Source organism: Carassius carassius, chromosome 8, assembly GCF_963082965.1.
Source record: "Carassius carassius chromosome 8, fCarCar2.1, whole genome shotgun sequence".
Classification (NCBI taxonomy): Eukaryota; Metazoa; Chordata; class Actinopteri; order Cypriniformes; family Cyprinidae; genus Carassius; species Carassius carassius.
Window position 1 is genome coordinate 902051 of NC_081762.1, and position 19173 is coordinate 921223.

A 19173-nucleotide genomic window follows, 5' to 3' on the forward strand; every position below is an offset into this window, starting at 1 on the left:
CCCAAGCCAACTTCCAGATTCACAACACTTACGACAACTAACAATCTAACTGCCAGTTTCATTTCATATATGACAACTTATGGATATACTGATCCCTCAAAGGCATCGTAAGTGTACAGTTACCAGTGGATATCAAGTCTAAAACCCGTTACAGAATACCATATGATTCCATCCATTTTACAGAGAAGCCTTGGACAATCTGTATATTAACATTGAAGAGATGGAAAAAAGTAATAAAAGCAATGTAGCGATTGTCATGGGGGATGCTTTTGGTCTTCTTCATGTACAAGCCAAGAACACAGAAACCAAAGAGATCAACATATGCTACTCTTCAAATCATGCAATGGTAAATCTAAGGGTTGAGATTCATTAAACATGGTATGATTCCTCCATTATCATGGCAATTCTGATTTTCACAGGTTGTTGAGAGTGACCAAAATATAAGCTGTTCCTGGTCTTTAAAGATTTCCAAGGAGGCTTTTGATAAATCACGTCTTGAAAAAAATGGAAGTGCGTTTGTTGGAGTTCTAAGGTTCAAAAACATAGAAAACAAGGTACTGTATGCTTCTGTGTAGGGCTGGGTTATATGGCCAAAAAGTTGTCACAGTTAAGTTATTCACATCATTTGATATTGAAAATTATGACAATAAATGTCAAGGAGTAAACATAAGTAAAATCTTTCTTAGGTCTATCTATTGAGAAAGAAGTTTCTGCATGTTCTAACGGGTGATATAGTTACAATTCATGAAACAGGTTTGTGTTCCTTTTCTGAATGCAAGATGCAGATGTAAATTTATGTTAATTACCAAAAACAGTTACATCTGTTAAAATCATAACCTCATAATTATTGGTTAAAAATTCTGTATTACATTTTTTGTTTTTTTAAATAACGATTGGTCATCTATAGTATCACACAATTATATCATGATAATCAAAGGTAAAAACACACTTAGCAATTCATAAACATGGTGAAATTTCTGCGGGCCAAGATTGCCATCATCATTCGTGTAGCGGTGCGGTCTGGATTCCAATTGTCCAATTCTATTTCCCACTCAGCTTGGACAGCCTCCGTAGCTCATTCCCCCCTCCTATCTCAGCAGCTCTATGAAAAAAAATTTAACCACAGGTTGTCTACAGCAGTTCAACCAGGAGCCATACTGGGACACTCTCGACTCCGAACTCCAAACACATTGCCCCAAGCGTGCTTCAGTGTACCTCACTGGCTGGAACAGCTCCATGCTCACCATTCCCTCTATCAGTTCCTTTCCATCAATGACATGCTGCCTTTGCAACTTGATTTCTTACACTATTTCCTTAAAAGATATGAACATGCTCTTTCCAAGACTACTTATCAGTAATCAACTTCTTCTATAAACTAACTATGCCAGACCATCAAACGTCTTCCACTGACCAGTAACCTATTAAGCCTCTGCATGATCTCATACGATCATCCTATCCGAATTTCGAGACTGATCAAACTTTAGACTTCATGCTCTCATTAGTATTCTTCGGCATCCTACGATGCTCAGAACTCACTCTGACTCCTTTACATTCAATCCTTTACCCACTCCAGTATTTTGGAGATTACTATCCACTCCTCAGATACTCTCATCTTCCCCCCTTCAAAGAAGCAAACTGAGAAATTAGGAACATAATTTCCTATCTACATCTTCTGTCCATACTCCTTCTGAGTTCTTTTAAATCTATTTCCGAATATGTCTGCTCTCCACATGCAGGCCAAGCACTTCCTAAAGATCTGCTCTTCCTAACAGAAACTGGAAACTGATCACAAGATTCATAACATCAGAAACCAGATGTGGAATCTCCAATGAGACTGCCAGAACCCTTGGTCGCTGGTCATCTCAACCATACCACGCCTACATCCGCAACAATTTCAAGTTCTCCATCAAGCCCAAAGTTACCTCAGCTATTCCCAATTTAGGGGGTCCTAATCGTCTGGTCTAAATATACAAATGAGATGATACCTATCCTGAGTCTCTCCGGGCCATCAATTGAAGACACCCAGATCAACCTGACCAACCTATCCCCTTTACCTTTTCATCCTCTTCCAACTCATCCTTAACTTTCTGAATAATAAACTATTCATTTTCATATTTGCTTGTGGTATGGTTCTTGCTCGTGAAAGGGAGTTAACTAGTTAATTGAGGTTTGGGAGCGAGGCCACCCCTCTACCAAACACCTGATTTTCCGAATCCTTTATATATCAGGCCAACTCATGCCATGCTGTTTGTCTATTTCTCTCAAACCTACCCTTCTCTCAAACCTGGGCTTCCATACCACCTCAGCAGTGCCACAAACAGATCACCTCCATGCCAAGCCGAATTGAAGCAGTAATTAAGGCAAAAGGAATCCCTACCAAACATTGAGTACATGTACAGTAAATGAACATACTTTCCAGAAGGCCATAAAACATTGAAATAAAACATTCACTAAAATGTTTTATTTTTAATGGTCTTATGAAATATTCTAATGGGTTGAGATTGTGAATTGGTGGGTTTTTGTTAAATGTGAGCCAAATCATCACAATTAAAAGAACCTAAGACTTTAACTACTTCAGTCTGTGTGCATTGAATTGATTTAATACATGGGCATTAAATAAAGTAACTTTTCCATGACATTCTTATTTATTGAGATAATTAGTTCACACGTACAAGGAATTTGTTTTGGTGACAGAAGCTTCCAGAGCAAAAACAGAATGACAGTGACAAGACAAGACACAGATAATAAAAAGAATAAAAATAGGACAAAGCCGTGAACTGTATGGTTAGTCTGCAAGTCCAATTGCATGGAAAGATTCTTAAAGGTTTATACTTTCAGACAAATGTTTTTAATCAGTTATATTCGCACATATTTATATTTGATTAATGATTGCTCTCTTGGTTTCTGATTCAGGATGAAACTAATAATTACACTGTTTTGAACAATGACGTTTATGGAATAACAATGAGGGCCAAAATCTCCAACCTTACCGACAATATTGACATGCTGTTTACACTTAATGATAAGGTAATGAAGAGTTTGTTGCAGAACTTTTGTTATAATGATCAGACAATGTGAAAGCAAAATTAAAATAAATGTTATTTCAGGACAGAAATGTATCCTGCGTTTCTTGGGATGGCAAAGGTAAGTTAATTTATGACTGTACCGATCAATTTCAGTCAAGAAACCCAGTTCAATCAGTTAATGTTTTTGTTTCTTTTTTTTTTTTTTATCAAATTCATTCATTGCTCTTTTTTTTTAAGGAAAACTTAAATGGACAACATTCGGCTGTGAGACAATAATCAACGATAACACCATAAAGTGCTCCTGCTCACATCTGACGTTCTTTGCAGTGCTGATGGTGAGAACTTATGGTTTCATAATTGATATCAAATTTGCTAACAATATCTGATTCTTGCTAACAAACATCAAATGGTTTTAAAATCCTCCTGCTGATTTGATTTCTTCTGTTTTCTCTGATCGTTCAGTCTCCGCCAGATGCAAATATAACAGTTTCGCATCTGGATTCACTGACCTTAATTTCTTCTGTCGGTTGTGGCATCTCCATGTTTTTTATGGCCATCGCATTATTTATGCATTTCCTGCTACGGTAAAGTATCTTAAAGTTTATCATACGAGCTGGGTTTCCATCACCCTGGTTTTATGCACATTTTAAAGTATCACATCAGAATCGAGTGATGGAAACACTTAATTTCGAATAAAAACGTTTTTACGCTCGATTGAGGTGGTTTGTGACCTGTGCGAAAAAGGGTTAATTAATGTGAACAATGGGAGACGGAAATGCATTTTGCCAATAAAAACCTCCAAGCGCATCAAAAAATTCATGTGACTTTGTGCTATGATGTTATATGATCACTCGGAAATACCTGAGCAAAGTCTGTCATCATAGTATTTCTGTTTAATTGCCTCTCATAACTGTTAAATGACTGCGTTCCAAAACAGCAGCATCCACCTCCGAAAGCAATAAGCACATTCATTGTGTTTCGTCTGCTCGTTCTGATGTGCAAGTAATTTATTATATAGGAAAATTATTATATTCAGTAGCTTCTCCTGCTTTTCTTAGTGATGTATAGTGCCAGTTTATCAGGAAGTGACTATTTTGTTCTCTTTGTCTCGGTGGATGGAAATGCTTCCTGTTCGCAAATGTTTTGTGCGATATAACAATTTTGCGCATAAGTTAAATTCTCAACTTTGGATGGAAAACAGGCTATAGTTGGTGCTGTTTAGTAATCAATCATCACTAATATTGCAGTAAGAAACAATTTTAGCTTGCTAGTAAATTTCACATATAATTACAAAGAAACAGCAAGTAACACCTTGAATTAAAATTGAGATCGAAGCTATACTGTATTAAAGTTCAGGTTACAAAAGCATTTTTTATTTATTTTTTAATAGGAAAGCTGAATCAAATCAGGCCACGAAGATCCTGATGAACATGTTTGTGGCTTTGTCTCTACTGAATGCCTCGTTTTTGTCAAACGAGAGCATCGCTAACACAGGAGACAACGCTGCGTGTGTCTTCATAGCGCTGCTCCTGCATTACTCCATGCTGGCCTCATTCACCTGGTTCTTCATTCAAGCTCTTCATATGTACTTATGGCTCATCAGACAGAACGTCACCATCTCAAACTACATGAGGAAGATCACCGTGTTGGCCTGGGGTGAGTTACAGCAACATTGTTAGTTCATGGTAGCTCAGGTCCATTATATGTGTACATTTAATAATTGTAATGCACTTTAAAGATATAAGTTCACCAAAAATTAAAATTACCCCACCCTCAAGCCATCCTAAGTGCATATGACTTTCTTCTTTCAGACAAATTCAATTGGGGTTATATAAAAACATGTCCTGGCTCTCCCAAGCTTTAAAATGAGTGAGCTTTGTAGTCAATTGGTGTTGATACTTAAAAGTATCATCCATCCATTATAAAAAGTGCTCCAGGTGGCTCAAGGGGTTTAATAAAGTCCCCCTGAAGCAAATTGGTGCATTTTTGTAAGAAAAGTATCCATATTTAAAACTTTATAAACAGTTATCCAACGGATGATGTAGTAGGATGTAGTCATAGTGTAAGCTTTTAATGCAATAACTGAGTGTCGATGTTTACAAAAGTTTATTAAATTGACACCATATCTTTACTTTAGGCATTCAGAAACAAATCATGCGTATCTGGCAAAAAAAAGTCATGTGGTAATTAAACTATAACTATTGCGTTTTCAGCGTGTCCGGCTCCAATAGTCCTAGTCATCGTTTCTGTAGGAGGATATAAAGCGGTGACCCTTAACACAACATCTGGAAAAATTGCACGAATGCAAGTTTTTCTGATGTCACACATTTTTACATTTATGAATGCCTTCTGATGGTTTTATTAATAATACTTCATTATTTTCTAACTACAGGTGCTGGATTACAAATTTGTACATTCACTACACAGTGAACACTGGCTACTATGCTTTAGTTTTCATCTTCACGACAGGAATCTTCATCATGATCGTCACTAAAGTCGTTCAGGCCAGAAACATAAAAGCTGTCGATGGCAAGAGAAAGACGTTCAGAAAGCATCTGACGATGGTGTTGAGTTTGTTCCTGCTCTTCGGTCTGACGTGGTCTGTGGCGTTCTTCAGTTATGGACCGATGCTCGTTCCCTCATATTACATATTCACTGTGCTGAACTCATTTCAGGGTGAGAAACAATCACACGCATCAGTACATTTGATACTATGATACATATTTTAACTAATAATTTGAATTAATTCAGTTAATTTTTATTGAGTTTTTGTGAACATGATTTTACTGTTCATTATACCATTTTGCTATTAATAATTTGACCATTTTCAGTTAACAGTTTTAGAATTATGTAAATGACTTTAATCATATTGGAAATGTATTTGAACTAATTGAAATAAGTTTCTCTGATTCTTTTTTCAGGGTTTTTCCTCTTCGTGTATTACTACCACATTCACAATGACGTTTCGGGTAGTTTCTCTGATGATCCAGACAGCACAGACTCCAACACAACCATTGCTTAATCCAGCATCAATGCTGTAGACAATATTAATCACCAACATAATTAAGACTGAACGCTTTCTTTGTCTCTGACTTTTTCTCTCTTAGACAAAAATTACCTTAAAAAGTGTCATTTTACTGGAAATTGTAAGGAAGGTACAATTTTGCTTTCAAATCTCTGATATGATTTGATATCACTGTTGTTAGATTTATCGAGCATTATAATCATCCATGTGTGATCACATGCGTTTCAGAACAATTCAACACTGAATGTTATTTAGAAAAATGTTGACATGCCTTTGGATTGAGATATTTGCATGACCTTTTCATAAAGCAGCTCACTAAAATCCACACACAAATGCGGATTCTCATGAAACACGGTCAGAATCAGTGAATCCATCGTTGTTTTATGTTGCTTATGATTCTATTTATGATTCTGTTATATTTTTCAGTATTTCTCAAGTGTTTCTTATGGAGCTAATAAAATGTAATTGTATTATTCATGATGGACTGACTTCAAAATCATTCATTTCATAAATTAATTAGATCATGAAATATCAAAGCAAATGTCACTCACACAGAAAAGTTTCACTAAACATTCAAGGCAAAGCAAGCTGAAACTTGTAACCACTTGCAGTATGGAGTATGTACAAGGGCAGTATGGAGTACCTCAAGGCTCAGTACTAGGGCCGCTACTCTTCACGCTTTATATGTTACCCTTGGGAGATATCATCAGGAAACATGGTGTTAGCTTTCATTGTTATGCTGATGATACTCAGCTCTATATTTCTTTGCAGCCCGGTGAAACACACCAATTTGAAAAACTAATGGAATGCATCGTCGATATAAAAAACTGCATGAAAAGTAATTTCTTACTGCTAAATTCTGAAAAAACAGAGGTGTTAATTATAGGACCTAAAAACTCTGCTTGTAATAACCTAGAACACTGTCTAAGACTTGATGGTTGCTCTGTCAATTCTTCATCATCAGTTAGGAACCTAGGTGTGCTATTTGATCGCAATCTTTCCTTAGAAAGCCACGTTTCTAGCATTTGTAAAACTGCATTTTTCCATCTCAAAAATAGATCTAAATTACGGCCTATGCTCTCAATGTCAAATGCAGAAATGTTAATCCATGCTTTTATGACCTCAAGGTTAGATTATTGTAATGCTTTATTGGGTGGTTGTTCTGCACGCTTAGTAAACAAACTACAGCTAGTCCAAAATGCAGCAGCAAGAGTTCTTACTAGAACCAGGAAGTATGACCATATTAGCCCGGTGCTGTCAACACTGCACTGCCACCCTATCAAAGTGACTTGCAAAATGCATTTAATATCAAATAAACAAAACTTAAACACTGTTTGTGTGACAAATAGGCAGTATTGCTGATCTTATCTTCATTTCAGGAAGAAGTTCCGAGACGACTAGTGCATTTGGTTTGTTTTCTTTATTTTACAATAAGACATTTCACTTTCTTAGATGTCTGACGGATATCATACATTTTCATTGATAGAAGGAATCTAAGTGTTCTCACAACGATTCACACACATAACATATCAGTTCTAGCATTGCTAACTTGCCATCACAGCCTCTTCATCATCAAACTAAATGAGACGACTAAACAATCAAAAGGTATTTGGCTATTCCGTTTTATCTTGTTTGTGATATAAAAAAAATACACATTTTTCTGCATATGTATTCATTTAAATAAGTTTGTTATAGTCTTGGCATTTAAAATAAATGTTGTAGCATTATAAAAAATATACATAAATTGTTTTGAGTGAGGGGAAGTAAAATACATGTTTCTAGTGTTTAAAAACTATTCATTTTATTTATCTGTATTTTCTTTCTGAATGTAAGGACTAATTGTGACTTATACACCAATGATACTTATTTGTATTTTTTTCCTGACCTGGAGTAACTTCTTTTCCAAAAATATGGTAAATAAAATCATGCTGTATTATGAAAAAGTACAATAAGGATAAATTGCACCAATAAAACAATCATATTATGTTCATTACTTCCACCCACATTTTAGTCTTACACTGTTGAAAACTTTCGTCCCCTTTTTGCTCTCTGGCTCCAAAAGGTTTGAAAACCCCTGCTTTAAGAGCAGCTAACACTCATTTTAGTATCACTGAGATATTGTTAGTTTTTATTCAAATTTAGAATCAATTTTACTTTTTATATTCTGTTTTAATTTTAAAGTTTCAGCATTTTTTTAATTAAGCATTACTATTTTCTATATATACATTATTTTTATTATTATTACTATTATTTGTAAATATTTATAAATTATAATTTTGATATTTTATTTTAGTTTTAGTTATTTTAGCATATCAAAATTAAACTAACTGAAATTAAATAAGTATTTTTCAATAATAACAATTATTATTATTATTATTATTATATATTTTTTTATTTTTAGGTTAGTTTGTTTTTTGTTTTAGATGTTGACTATAATACCCCCTTGTCTCTGTGTGTTTTCAGTGTATCCGGCTCCAATAGTCATAGCTATAGTTTCTGTAGGAGGATATGAACCAGTGACCCTAAACACTGTATTACTATCACATTCACAATGACATTGCAGATAGTTTCTCTGATGATTAAACACGGTCAGAATCAGCTGATGATGTCTACATTATTTTATAATTTAGTAAATTTAATCCTTGATGCTTGAGCGAGCATTAGTCCGATGAGCTGTCAAAACTCCGGCCATTAGATAATACCTAGAATATCAAAATCAGATGCAGCCGGCAGATCCTTTTCCTGTTTAGCACCCAAACTCTGGAACAATCTGCCTTGCATTGTTCAGGAAGCAAAAACACTCTTGTCAGTTTAAATCTAGATTATAAATCCAACTCTTTAACCTGGTTTACACATAATGCAGACACTTAAAAGACAAACTTGACACTTAAGCCTTTGTCTAACACTTGGTGGAGCTGTAGGGCTGATTCAGCTAAAGCTCTTTGGCTAAATTACAGTCACATAAGAGAGTCTCATAAGCATAAAGTACAACGAATCAAGAAAAGAAAACCTATTGCTGATGAGACAACAGACGGTGATGAAAGGCTCAGTGGATGCAGTCAATTTCAAGTGGACATATTTAATGTTACTATTGACTATCTTGTCAACTGCATTGATCACAGACTGGATGCTTATAAAGACATGAACAGTCTCTTTGGTGTTCAATTCATGCCAGACTTGACGGCACAGACACTTTTGGATGAGAACTGAACTGAGCTGGATGATGACATTACTGTATCAAAGATAAACAGACTTTAACTGAAACTGAATCTTTACTATTGTCTTCTTTTTGGAGCTTCTTTACAACAGAATTGAGATTTGTTTGCATTATTGACACACTATATTCCTATTTACACTGTAATGTTGCTTTGACACTGTATATGTATTGTATAAAGCCCTATATAAATAAAGGTGGCGACTTATTATAAAGAAAGATTTTGTTTTATTATTTCTATGAAAAGTTTTTAATCTCTGCATTTTCTGTATGGGAAAATTAATGTAAATGTTAAAAATTGAATCTAAATATTGCCTTATAGCCTCTAATAAAGCTTATGCTATCAATTAAATTCTGTTGTTAATTTAAATTAATACACTTAAAATTATAAACGCAACACTTTAGTTTTTGTCCCCATTTTTAATGAGCTGATCTATTTACACTAAAGGCCTAAAAATATTGTTCACAAATCTGTCTAAATCTGTCTGTTATTGCAGGCTCTTACATTAGGTCATATGACATAAAACGACTACTCGACAACAAAAATATTTGTCAACAATTTGACCCACCCGGTAGCTGCTGCAATATTCGGATTGCATTTCTGCACAAACTGTCAGAAACCGTCTCAGGGAAGCTCATCTGCATGCTTGTCGTCCTCATCGGGGTCTCAACGTGACTGGAGTTCGTTGTCGTAATCGACTTGAGTGGACAAATGCTCACAAGGGATGGTGTCTTGCTCTTTGGAGAGGTGTTCTCTTCATGGATGAATCCCGGTTTTCACTGTACAGGGCAGATGGCAGACAGCGTATATATCGACGTGTGAGTGAGCGGTTTGCTGATATCAGTGTTGTGGATCGAGTGGCTCATGGTGGCGGTGGGGTTATGGTATGGGCAGACATATGTTATGGACAACAAACACAGGTGCATTTTATTGATGGCATTTTGAATGAACAGATATACCATTACGAGATCCTGAGGCACATTGTTGTGCCATTCATCCACGACCATAACCTCATATTGCAGCATGATAATGCATGGCCCCACGTTGCAAGGATCTGTACACAATTCCTGGAATCTGAAAACATCCCAGTTCGTGCATGGCCAGCATACTCACTGGACATGTCACCCATTGAGTGTGTTTGGGATGCTCTGGATCGACGTATACGACAGCGTGTTCCAGTTCCTGCCAATATCCAGCAACTTTGCACAGCCATTGAAGAGGAGTGGACCAACATCCCACAGGCCACAATCAACAACCTGATCAACTCAACTCAACTCCACTTGTTCCTTCTCACCCAAACCTTTTTTAGCCTTGCATTTGTGTTCCACAAGCCACCACTGGCTCTGCAGCCCTTTATCTAAATTCATTACTTCAGACTTATGTGCCCTCTAGAAGCTTGCATTCTGCAAGTGTACAAACAAAAACAAACAAACAAACAAAAAAGACCTAACACTAGCTTGATCTATTCTTTTTCTATTCTATCTGTTTTATTTTTATTTATTATATTATTTAAAAGCCCTTGCTATGTGTACTGCATTTAAGCTAACTGAGACTTGTTATAGCACTTGTGTATCATTGCTCTTTTGTTGTTTTTGATTGCTTTGATTGTCCCCATTTGTAAGTTGCTTTGGATAAAAGCATCTGCTAAATTACCAAATGTAATATAATGTTATATGTTCAGTCCTTGTGAAGTGTTGTTTGCTCTGGCTACAATTCTGAGTGCTTCCTGTCTGCTTATATCTTGACTGTGTACTGACCTTGTTTGGATAACTGCTTCCAGTGTCTTTGCTGCCTGCCCTTGAATGATTGTTTGTAGTAATATTGTCTTTTAATATTACATTCTTAATGCATTAAGCAACATGTGTTTTCTGTACAATGGTGTACATGCTGTATTCTAGGCTCATCTGCTTGCCTGTGCAGTGTACATAGTGGGGCGGCAGTGGCTCAGTGCTTCATGTAGGTTGTCTATAAACCGGAAGATTGGTGGTTCAATCACCACCTGACCAAGTGTCGAGGTGTCCATGAGCAAGACACCTAACCCCAGCTGCTTCCGACGAGCTGGATTGCGCCTTGAATGGCTGACACCGCAGTCGGTGTGTGAATATGAGGCAAATTGTAAAGCGCTTTGGATGGCCATGTGGTCTGTTGAAAGCGCTATATAAAATGCAGTCCATTTACATAGTATTTCATAGACTACAGAATTTGGTCTTTTTATATCACTTGTCTTCCTCAATTAGACCACATGAAGTGTTTTTTTTTTAAATGTGTTTCAATGAAAGGAAAAAATGTAATTCAGCACATCGCTTTGATCTTTTGGGTTCATCTACCTGATAAAGCTTGCATAATCAGTAAGGTGTATACTGAGTTTTGTCTTTAATATAACTTTATTAATTCATTAAGACACGTTAAGTGTTTTCTTTATAACTGTTTTATATAAGAGGAAAACATTAATGTTAAATTTTGCATGTGGGCATTTCTGTTTGTCTGTAAGTATTTTCACATTAAGTGACCCTTTTGATCCAACTACGACATGCCTCCAGGAGCTCAACTGTTTTCAGAGAGAAAGGCAAAAAACTAAAATCTGTATCTGTTATATATCTGATAAAACGAAAAGACTCTTCAGAGATATGAAGGTTGCAATACTACTGTGCAATACTAGTGTTTTTTCACATTAAGCATTTTATAATGACCCACTGAGATACCATCACCTGATGGCGGCAGTCAAGGGAGGGGATATTGAAAGCAGTGCGCAATAAAGCAAAAATGTGTCAAGCAGGTGAGAGTCCATGCCAGGCTAAAAATAAACCCTAGCAAAACCAGTTCTGAAGCAAGTTAAAACCTGGCCAGCAGGGGCTATGTCTGAGCTTCGAGACTTCGTTTTGAGTACACTGACTGGCACATGTTTAGGGAGGCTGCAACCAATGGTGACTTCACTAGCTTGGAGGAATACACAGCATCAGTTACCAGCTACATTAGTAAGTGCATTGATGATGTCAATTTCCCGAAGACCATCATCTCACACCTCAATCAGAAACTGTGAATTACTCCAGAGGTACGTGCGCTTCTGAAGTTCTGAGACTCCACTCTTTTTAAAGCTGCTTTTAAACATGCCAAATACACACTGGAAAAGGAGATCAGAGTGGTAAAGAGGAATTATACTGGAAAGCTAAAGAACCAATCATTTTCCTGTAATCCTTCCTGTGTGAAATCCTGTGCTGACCAACTGGCCATCATCTTCAAACAGATCTTCAACAGATTAATGAAGCTGTGCGAAGTACCTTCATGCTTTAAACCCTCCACCATCATCCCCGTACCAATGAAACCCAAAATTACCGGACTAAATGACTTCAGGCCTGTGGCTCTTACGTCTGTGGTCATGAAGTCATTTTAAAGACTTGTTTTGGCTTATCTAAAGGACATCACTGGACCCCTACTGGACCCCCTGCAGTTTGCCTACAGAGCAAACAGGTCTGTGGATGACTCAGTCAATATGGGACTGCATTACATTCTGCAACATCTAGACAGACCAGTAATATATGTAGTAATATTAATATTATTATTAATTTATTAATAATATTATTAATTAATAATATTAACTAATAATATTATTAATTAATAATATTATTATTAGTATTATTATAATAGTAATATTATTAGAAAATACGGAATTAGCTTCCACTGTTATGCTGATGATACTCAGCTATATATCTCAACGAGACCAGATGAAACTTCCCAATTATCTAAGCTAACAGAGTGTTTTAAAAATGTAAAAGATTGGATGACAAATAATTTTCTCCAATTAAATCTGGATAAGACAGAGATATTAATTATTGGACCAAAAAACACTACACAGAATCTTGTAGATTACAATCTGCAACTAGACGGATGTACTGTTACTTCCTCTACAGTCAGAAATCTGGGTGTTATATTGGACAGCAATTTGTCTTTTGAAAATCATATTTCCCATGTTACAAAAACCGCATTCTTCCATCTTAGAAACATTGCCAAGCTACGAAACATGTTATCTGTTTCTGATGCAAAAAAGCTAGTTCATGCTTTCATGACCTCTAGACTGGACTATTGTAATGGACTTCTAGGTGGTTGTCCTGCTTCGTCAATAAACAGGCTACAGGTCGTCCAAAATGCAGCAGCTAGAGTCCTTACCAGGTCAAGAAAATATGATCATAATACCCCAATTTTACAGTCTCTGCACTGGCTACCTATTAAGTTCTGTATCAGTTATAAATTATCATTACTTACCTATAAGGCCCTAAATGGTTTAGCTCCTGCGTACCTAACTAGCCTTCTACCACGCTACAACCCATCACGCACCCTAAGGTCACAAAACACTGGACTTTTGGTAGTTCCTAGGATAGCAAAGTCCACTAAAGGAGGTAGAGCTTTTTCACATTTGGCTCCCAAACTCTGGAATAGCCTTCCTGATAATGTTCGGGGTTCAGACACACTCTCTCTGTTTAAATCTAGATTAAAAACGCATCTCTTTCGCCAAGCATTCGAATAATGTATCTCTTAAATTGTGAGTGTAGTTGCATCTGCATTTTTATTCTTTAGCTTGGGTTAAACTAATTTTACTTTGTTGGATCAGCAGCTATGATAATGATGTCTCTATTTTGTTTCTATGTTTTGCCACGGGACTTACATCCCGTGGTAACTAGGCACTGTGACTGCAGTAGAAGTGAAGTGACATTCAGCCAAGTATGGTGACCCATACTCAGTATTTGTGCTCTGCATTTAACCCATCCGAAATGCACACACACAGAGCAGTGAACACACACACACACTGTGAGCACACACCCAGAGCAGTGGGCAGCCATTTATGCACCCGGGGAGCAGTTGGGGGTTCGATGCCTTGCTCAAGGGCACCTAAGTCGTGGTATTGAAGGTGAAGAGAGAACTGTACATGCACTCCCACCACCCACAATTCCTGCCGGCCCGGGACTCAAACTCACAACCTTTCGATTGGGAGTCCGACTCTCTAACCATTAGGCCACGACTTCCCTAGAGTCATTCAGGTTCCTGGGCACCACCATCTCTCAGGACCTGAAGTGGAAAATCACACAGACTCCATTGTGAAAAAGGGCCAGCAGAGGATGCACTTCCTTCACCAGCTGAGGAAGTTCAACCTGCCACAGGATCTGCTGAAACAGTTGTACAACGTCATTATTGAATCTGTCCTCTGCACTTTGTGCACTCTGCACTGTCTTGTTCAGCTCAGCTACCAAATCTGACCTCAGAAGACTATAGAGGGTATTCCGAACTGCTGAATCATTGGTACAACCCTCCCTTGTCTCCAAAAAATTTACTTATCCAGAGTGAGCAAAAGGGCCAGTAAACCCCTCACATCCAGCACACTTCCTCTCTGAACTGTTTCCATCTGGTCGACGCTACAGAGCTCTGAGCACCAGAATGGACAGACACAGAAACAGTTTCTTCCCTCAGGCAATCCATCTAATGAACACTTAACAATAATCTTGGAACACACAACACTATATACAGTACATTATCTTTTTACACCATACTTGTTTAAATTTAAAATTTGCACACATCATACCTGTACATCATAGTTGTCTAAATTATATTTTGTTTTTGCTTTTTTGTACATTGTCTTTTTTATATATTTTTATATTATTCTTATTATTATCTGTGTCGGAGCTTCTGCCACTAAAACAAATTCCTTGTATGTGTTAACATACCTGGCAATAAAGCTCATTCTGATTATGTTTCTGAACAGCAAGGGCCAAACAGTCCCAAGCCAATAACGAAGTAAAGCATACACATGCCTAGAGAATCCACAGCTACTCCAAGGACAGCAGCAGTGGTGTAATGTAATGAATTAAACAGCAGAGTCAGAGCGGATCTGCTGTCGAAGAACATCTCCAGGACACTTCGCTCCATGTGACTTGTAAGTCTTCACGGGAAAGCAGAGTGTGTAAGTCTCCAAGCATATCTAGGGGAGTACCATCCTCAAGAAAAGTTGAGAGAAGCACATCTTATACATTCAAGAAGTAACCTAGTGGTCCTGGGGGTCTGTAAACAACTACAAAATGGATTTTAAGAGGGAAGGTAATAGTAACAGACTGAGATTCAAAGGAGCTGTTGATACCCAAAGATGGTAAAAGATAACATTTCCAATCATTAGAGATGAGCAGACCAGTACCTCCACCTCTTCCAGTCGGGGGGAGTGGGAAAATTAGAAACTATTGGAGAGTGGATATTGGAGATTTAGCTTTGTATGACTAATAACAGAAGTAATGAAATCGGCTTTGTTTACAGCAGACTGGCAATTCCAGAGACCAAGAGAACTAAGGGAACGCTACCGTTCTTCTCCAAATACATGCTGAGAACACAGAAAACTCCTCAGCAAATCAGAACATGATAAACGTTATAGACCTAAGAAAGATTACAACAGTGTTGGGAAAAGTTACTTTTAGAACCACGAAAAAAAAAGTAACAAACTGCATTACTTAGTTACTTTTTATTTAAAATAATGCAATAAGTTACTTTTGTGTTAATTTTTAACAACAGTTTAACAACAGTTTTTTATAACAATAGAGTGTGTTACAAAATTACAGCATGTCCATCTGGGCTAAGATTCTTCATTAATGTAAATTTTCTTTTCACATGTTGTTGAATGTTAAATTATCCCAAATACAGACTTTTCGTGGGATGTAAAGATTGCTAAGAAGGCTGTGTATAAATCACAACAGGAAAATAGTGAATGTGCATTTTTTTGCAGATCTATGGCTTAGAAACAAGGTACTCACCATTAATAGTGTAAAGATTCTTTGTTTGAGCATTTCATCCAAAAATTACTGTAATCATTATATTGTGTTATGTGGAATATTATAAGCAGAATGTTTTTACTGCAACTCTTTTCAATTGTAACACACATCTGTCTGAATCTTTTATCTGTTAGTATTCATATCCACTACTATTATAATGGTAAAATGGTTTTATCTTTTTGACTATGAATTGTAGTTTGAAATAAGCTGCAGCTTCTGTAGAAATTCTCCTTTTGTGAAAAAGAAACCACCATATGAGACATTGTTGGGTGAACTGTTCCTTTAGTCAATGGTTCCTGATCATCTGTATTCACGTAACTTTATAAAACATAACGTTTGTTAATTAAAATCAAACAAAAAATCAGACAGTTTTGAACAATGAGGTTTATGGAACAACGATATAGGCCAAAATCTCCAACCTTGCTGACAATATTGAAATCTTCAGAAAACAGAAATATCCAGTAATGAAGTTTTTTTTTTTTATAATGACCAGACATTGTCAATAAATAAATAAATAAATAATGTTCTCACAGGTCAGTAAGGTGTCCTGTGTTTCTTGGGATGGCAAAGGTTAAGTTACTTTATGACTGTATTGATCAGCTCCTATCAACAAACCCAGTTTATTTTACATAATTAGAATTTGTTCTCTTTTCTTTGAAGGAGAAGTTAATGAGAAGATGTCTGGCTGCGATATAGAAACAATCAAACACCATAAAGTGCTCATATCTGACATGCGTCTCAGTGCTGATGGTGAGAAACTTCTCAGAAAAGAAGAACTTACACTTTGGGAATTCATGTTTCACTTAAAGATGTCATGAAATCGATATCAGTTTTATAGTCTATATGCTAGTGAACTAATGCAAACTTATGCAAAAACAAGCAAATATGTGCATTCATAGCAAACAACAGCTGATCTGTGTTTCGTGGTGTTTTCTCTGATCCCTCAGTCTCAGTCATATGCAAATGAAACAGCGCAGTACCAGGAATAATTGGCTCATCATTTCTATCAGTTGCGGCATCTCCATGTTTTTAATGATCATCGCTTTATTTATGCATTTCCTGCTACAGTAGAGTTTATATATAAAGTAGAATATAAAGTCTGTGCTATTTAGTAATGAATGGCTAATACTAAGAAACCATTTTCACTCAGAAGTTGCTAGTAAATTTACTGAGAAACAGCAGCACACTGAATTCAACCTGAAATTTTGTAGCATTAAGGCTTAAATTGTATTTCTTTATAAAACATGCAACAAGTGATCAGGTCAAAGCTCTAAAGTATTAAAGTTCAGATTACAAAAACAATCGGAAATAGGAAAGCCAAATCAATCACGTTTGTGGCTTTGTGTCTACTGAATGTCTGTGTCCTTTTCTTGAGCTGTTCCTTTAAGAGCATCTGAACACTTACTTTGGTATCACTGAGATTTACATATACATTAGGCATTTAGCAGACCCTTTTATCCAAAGCGGCTTACAAATAAGGACAATGGAAGCAATCAAAATCAACAAAAGGGCAATGATATGCAAGTGCAGTTTTTAAGAATAGAATTAGAATAGAGTGCTTCTTTTTTATGCATTTAAGTTTAGTTTTTCACTATAATATTTAAATATATATAATATTTAAAGTCAAACATAAAAGCTACATACAACACATTTTTATTTAATATTGGTTTTTTAAATAATTATTTTATTTCATTATATTTGGTTATAATGGTACCTATACTAATATGTTTTAATTAACCAAAAGTCTGATAATTATTGATTACAGTTAAAAAATATAAAGTAGCTTTAAAAGTTTCATAACTTTTAATATCTGAAATATCACTGATTAATATCTGAAAAATCACTCAAAACAAATGACAAATATCTGTTGATTCGTTACTAAAAATGTGTAGAAAGATAACATTTTGCATTCAGACTTGATATGATCTGATATTACTGTTTATTTTATTTTTTTGAGCATCATAATCATCCATGTGTGATCATGTGTGTGAAACAAGAAAACTAATTTACATCTTCAGGAGGAGGGTGATGTCCGCAGGCTCGTGGAGTCATTAAAATTCACACCACTGAAACATATTTGGTTATTGGAAACACAACAAACACATCCTGAATCAGTGAATCCATTGTTGTTTTATGTTGCTTATGATTCTCTGTTATATTTCTCAGTATTTCTCACGTGATTATAATGGAGCTAGTAAAATGTAATTTCAGTAATCATGATGGACTGACTCCATTTATTCACTTTAGTCACACTTTTATGTGGATGTCATTTATTAGGTCACAAAATATCAAAACAAATGTCAATAACTGTACAGAAACTTTCATATTCCAACAAAGTGTAAACACATGACATTTTCTGTATATTATAACCATATCAGATATCTACTAAATAAAATATTAAAGTTACTTTTTCATTAGCAGCTTCTTAAATATGTGTTTTCTATATTTATATTGTTTTTTGTGAGCAAATATGACTTGACAAACTTACGATTCTGTTTCAGTTAAAGCCCAAATAAACATGATTTGCATGTTTTCAAATGAACTGTATGTCAGAGTCCAGCGGCTCATAATCAAACATCTTCATATGTGGACGCTTCAGACTCTCTCAGCTCTTGGACTGTGGACTTCAGCTCATGAATGTAATAAGACAATTATATAAGGTTTATTTCCAAAGCCTGTAGAAAACAAAACTAACATGTGTCTCTAACAGGATGCTTTCTCTGGGAATCACGTCTGGACAAAAGCAGAATTTGCTGTTTCTGATGATCATCTGTTGTGCTCCGTGCCAGATAAGTATGTTGCTTTAAAAAAATTATTTATTAATTTAAACAGAATAATATGCCAATGAATATGTTGTTTGGTACACATTAGAAAAAAATGTATGTAAATGTATATGTAATATTGATATAGATACAGAGTGTTATACATTGTCATACCTCTGTACTGATATCAGTCATAAAAACATTTTTGGTCGATCTCTAAATCATTTGAATGGAGTTTGTATTTTCTTTGTCCTGTAAACTCTGTAATGATTTCCTGAGAAAGAGCAGATCATGATACAAACACAGACTAATTTTTAGTTATATTTAAAGAGTGCTGTACAA

The 19173-nt window shown here is 35.9% G+C and overlaps 2 protein-coding genes across 2 annotated transcripts; both read left to right on the forward strand.

The window, feature by feature from the left end:
* Positions 1 to 2917: 2917 nt before the first annotated feature.
* LOC132144924 (adhesion G protein-coupled receptor G3-like) lies at positions 2918 to 5425 on the forward strand. Its single transcript, XM_059555512.1, has 6 exons — positions 2918 to 3027; positions 3108 to 3144; positions 3264 to 3361; positions 3489 to 3610; positions 4417 to 4682; positions 5240 to 5425. Exons 1-6 carry the CDS (start codon positions 2965 to 2967, stop codon positions 5377 to 5379), a joined length of 726 nt encoding a protein of 241 aa, XP_059411495.1. The 5' UTR covers positions 2918 to 2964; the 3' UTR covers positions 5380 to 5425.
* LOC132144925 (adhesion G-protein coupled receptor G2-like) lies at positions 5424 to 6163 on the forward strand. Its single transcript, XM_059555513.1, has 2 exons — positions 5424 to 5702; positions 5948 to 6163. The coding sequence occupies exons 1-2, from the start codon at positions 5507 to 5509 to the stop codon at positions 6046 to 6048; spliced, it is 297 nt and encodes a 98-aa protein (XP_059411496.1). The 5' UTR covers positions 5424 to 5506; the 3' UTR covers positions 6049 to 6163.
* The last annotated feature ends 13010 nt before the right edge of the window (positions 6164 to 19173 follow it).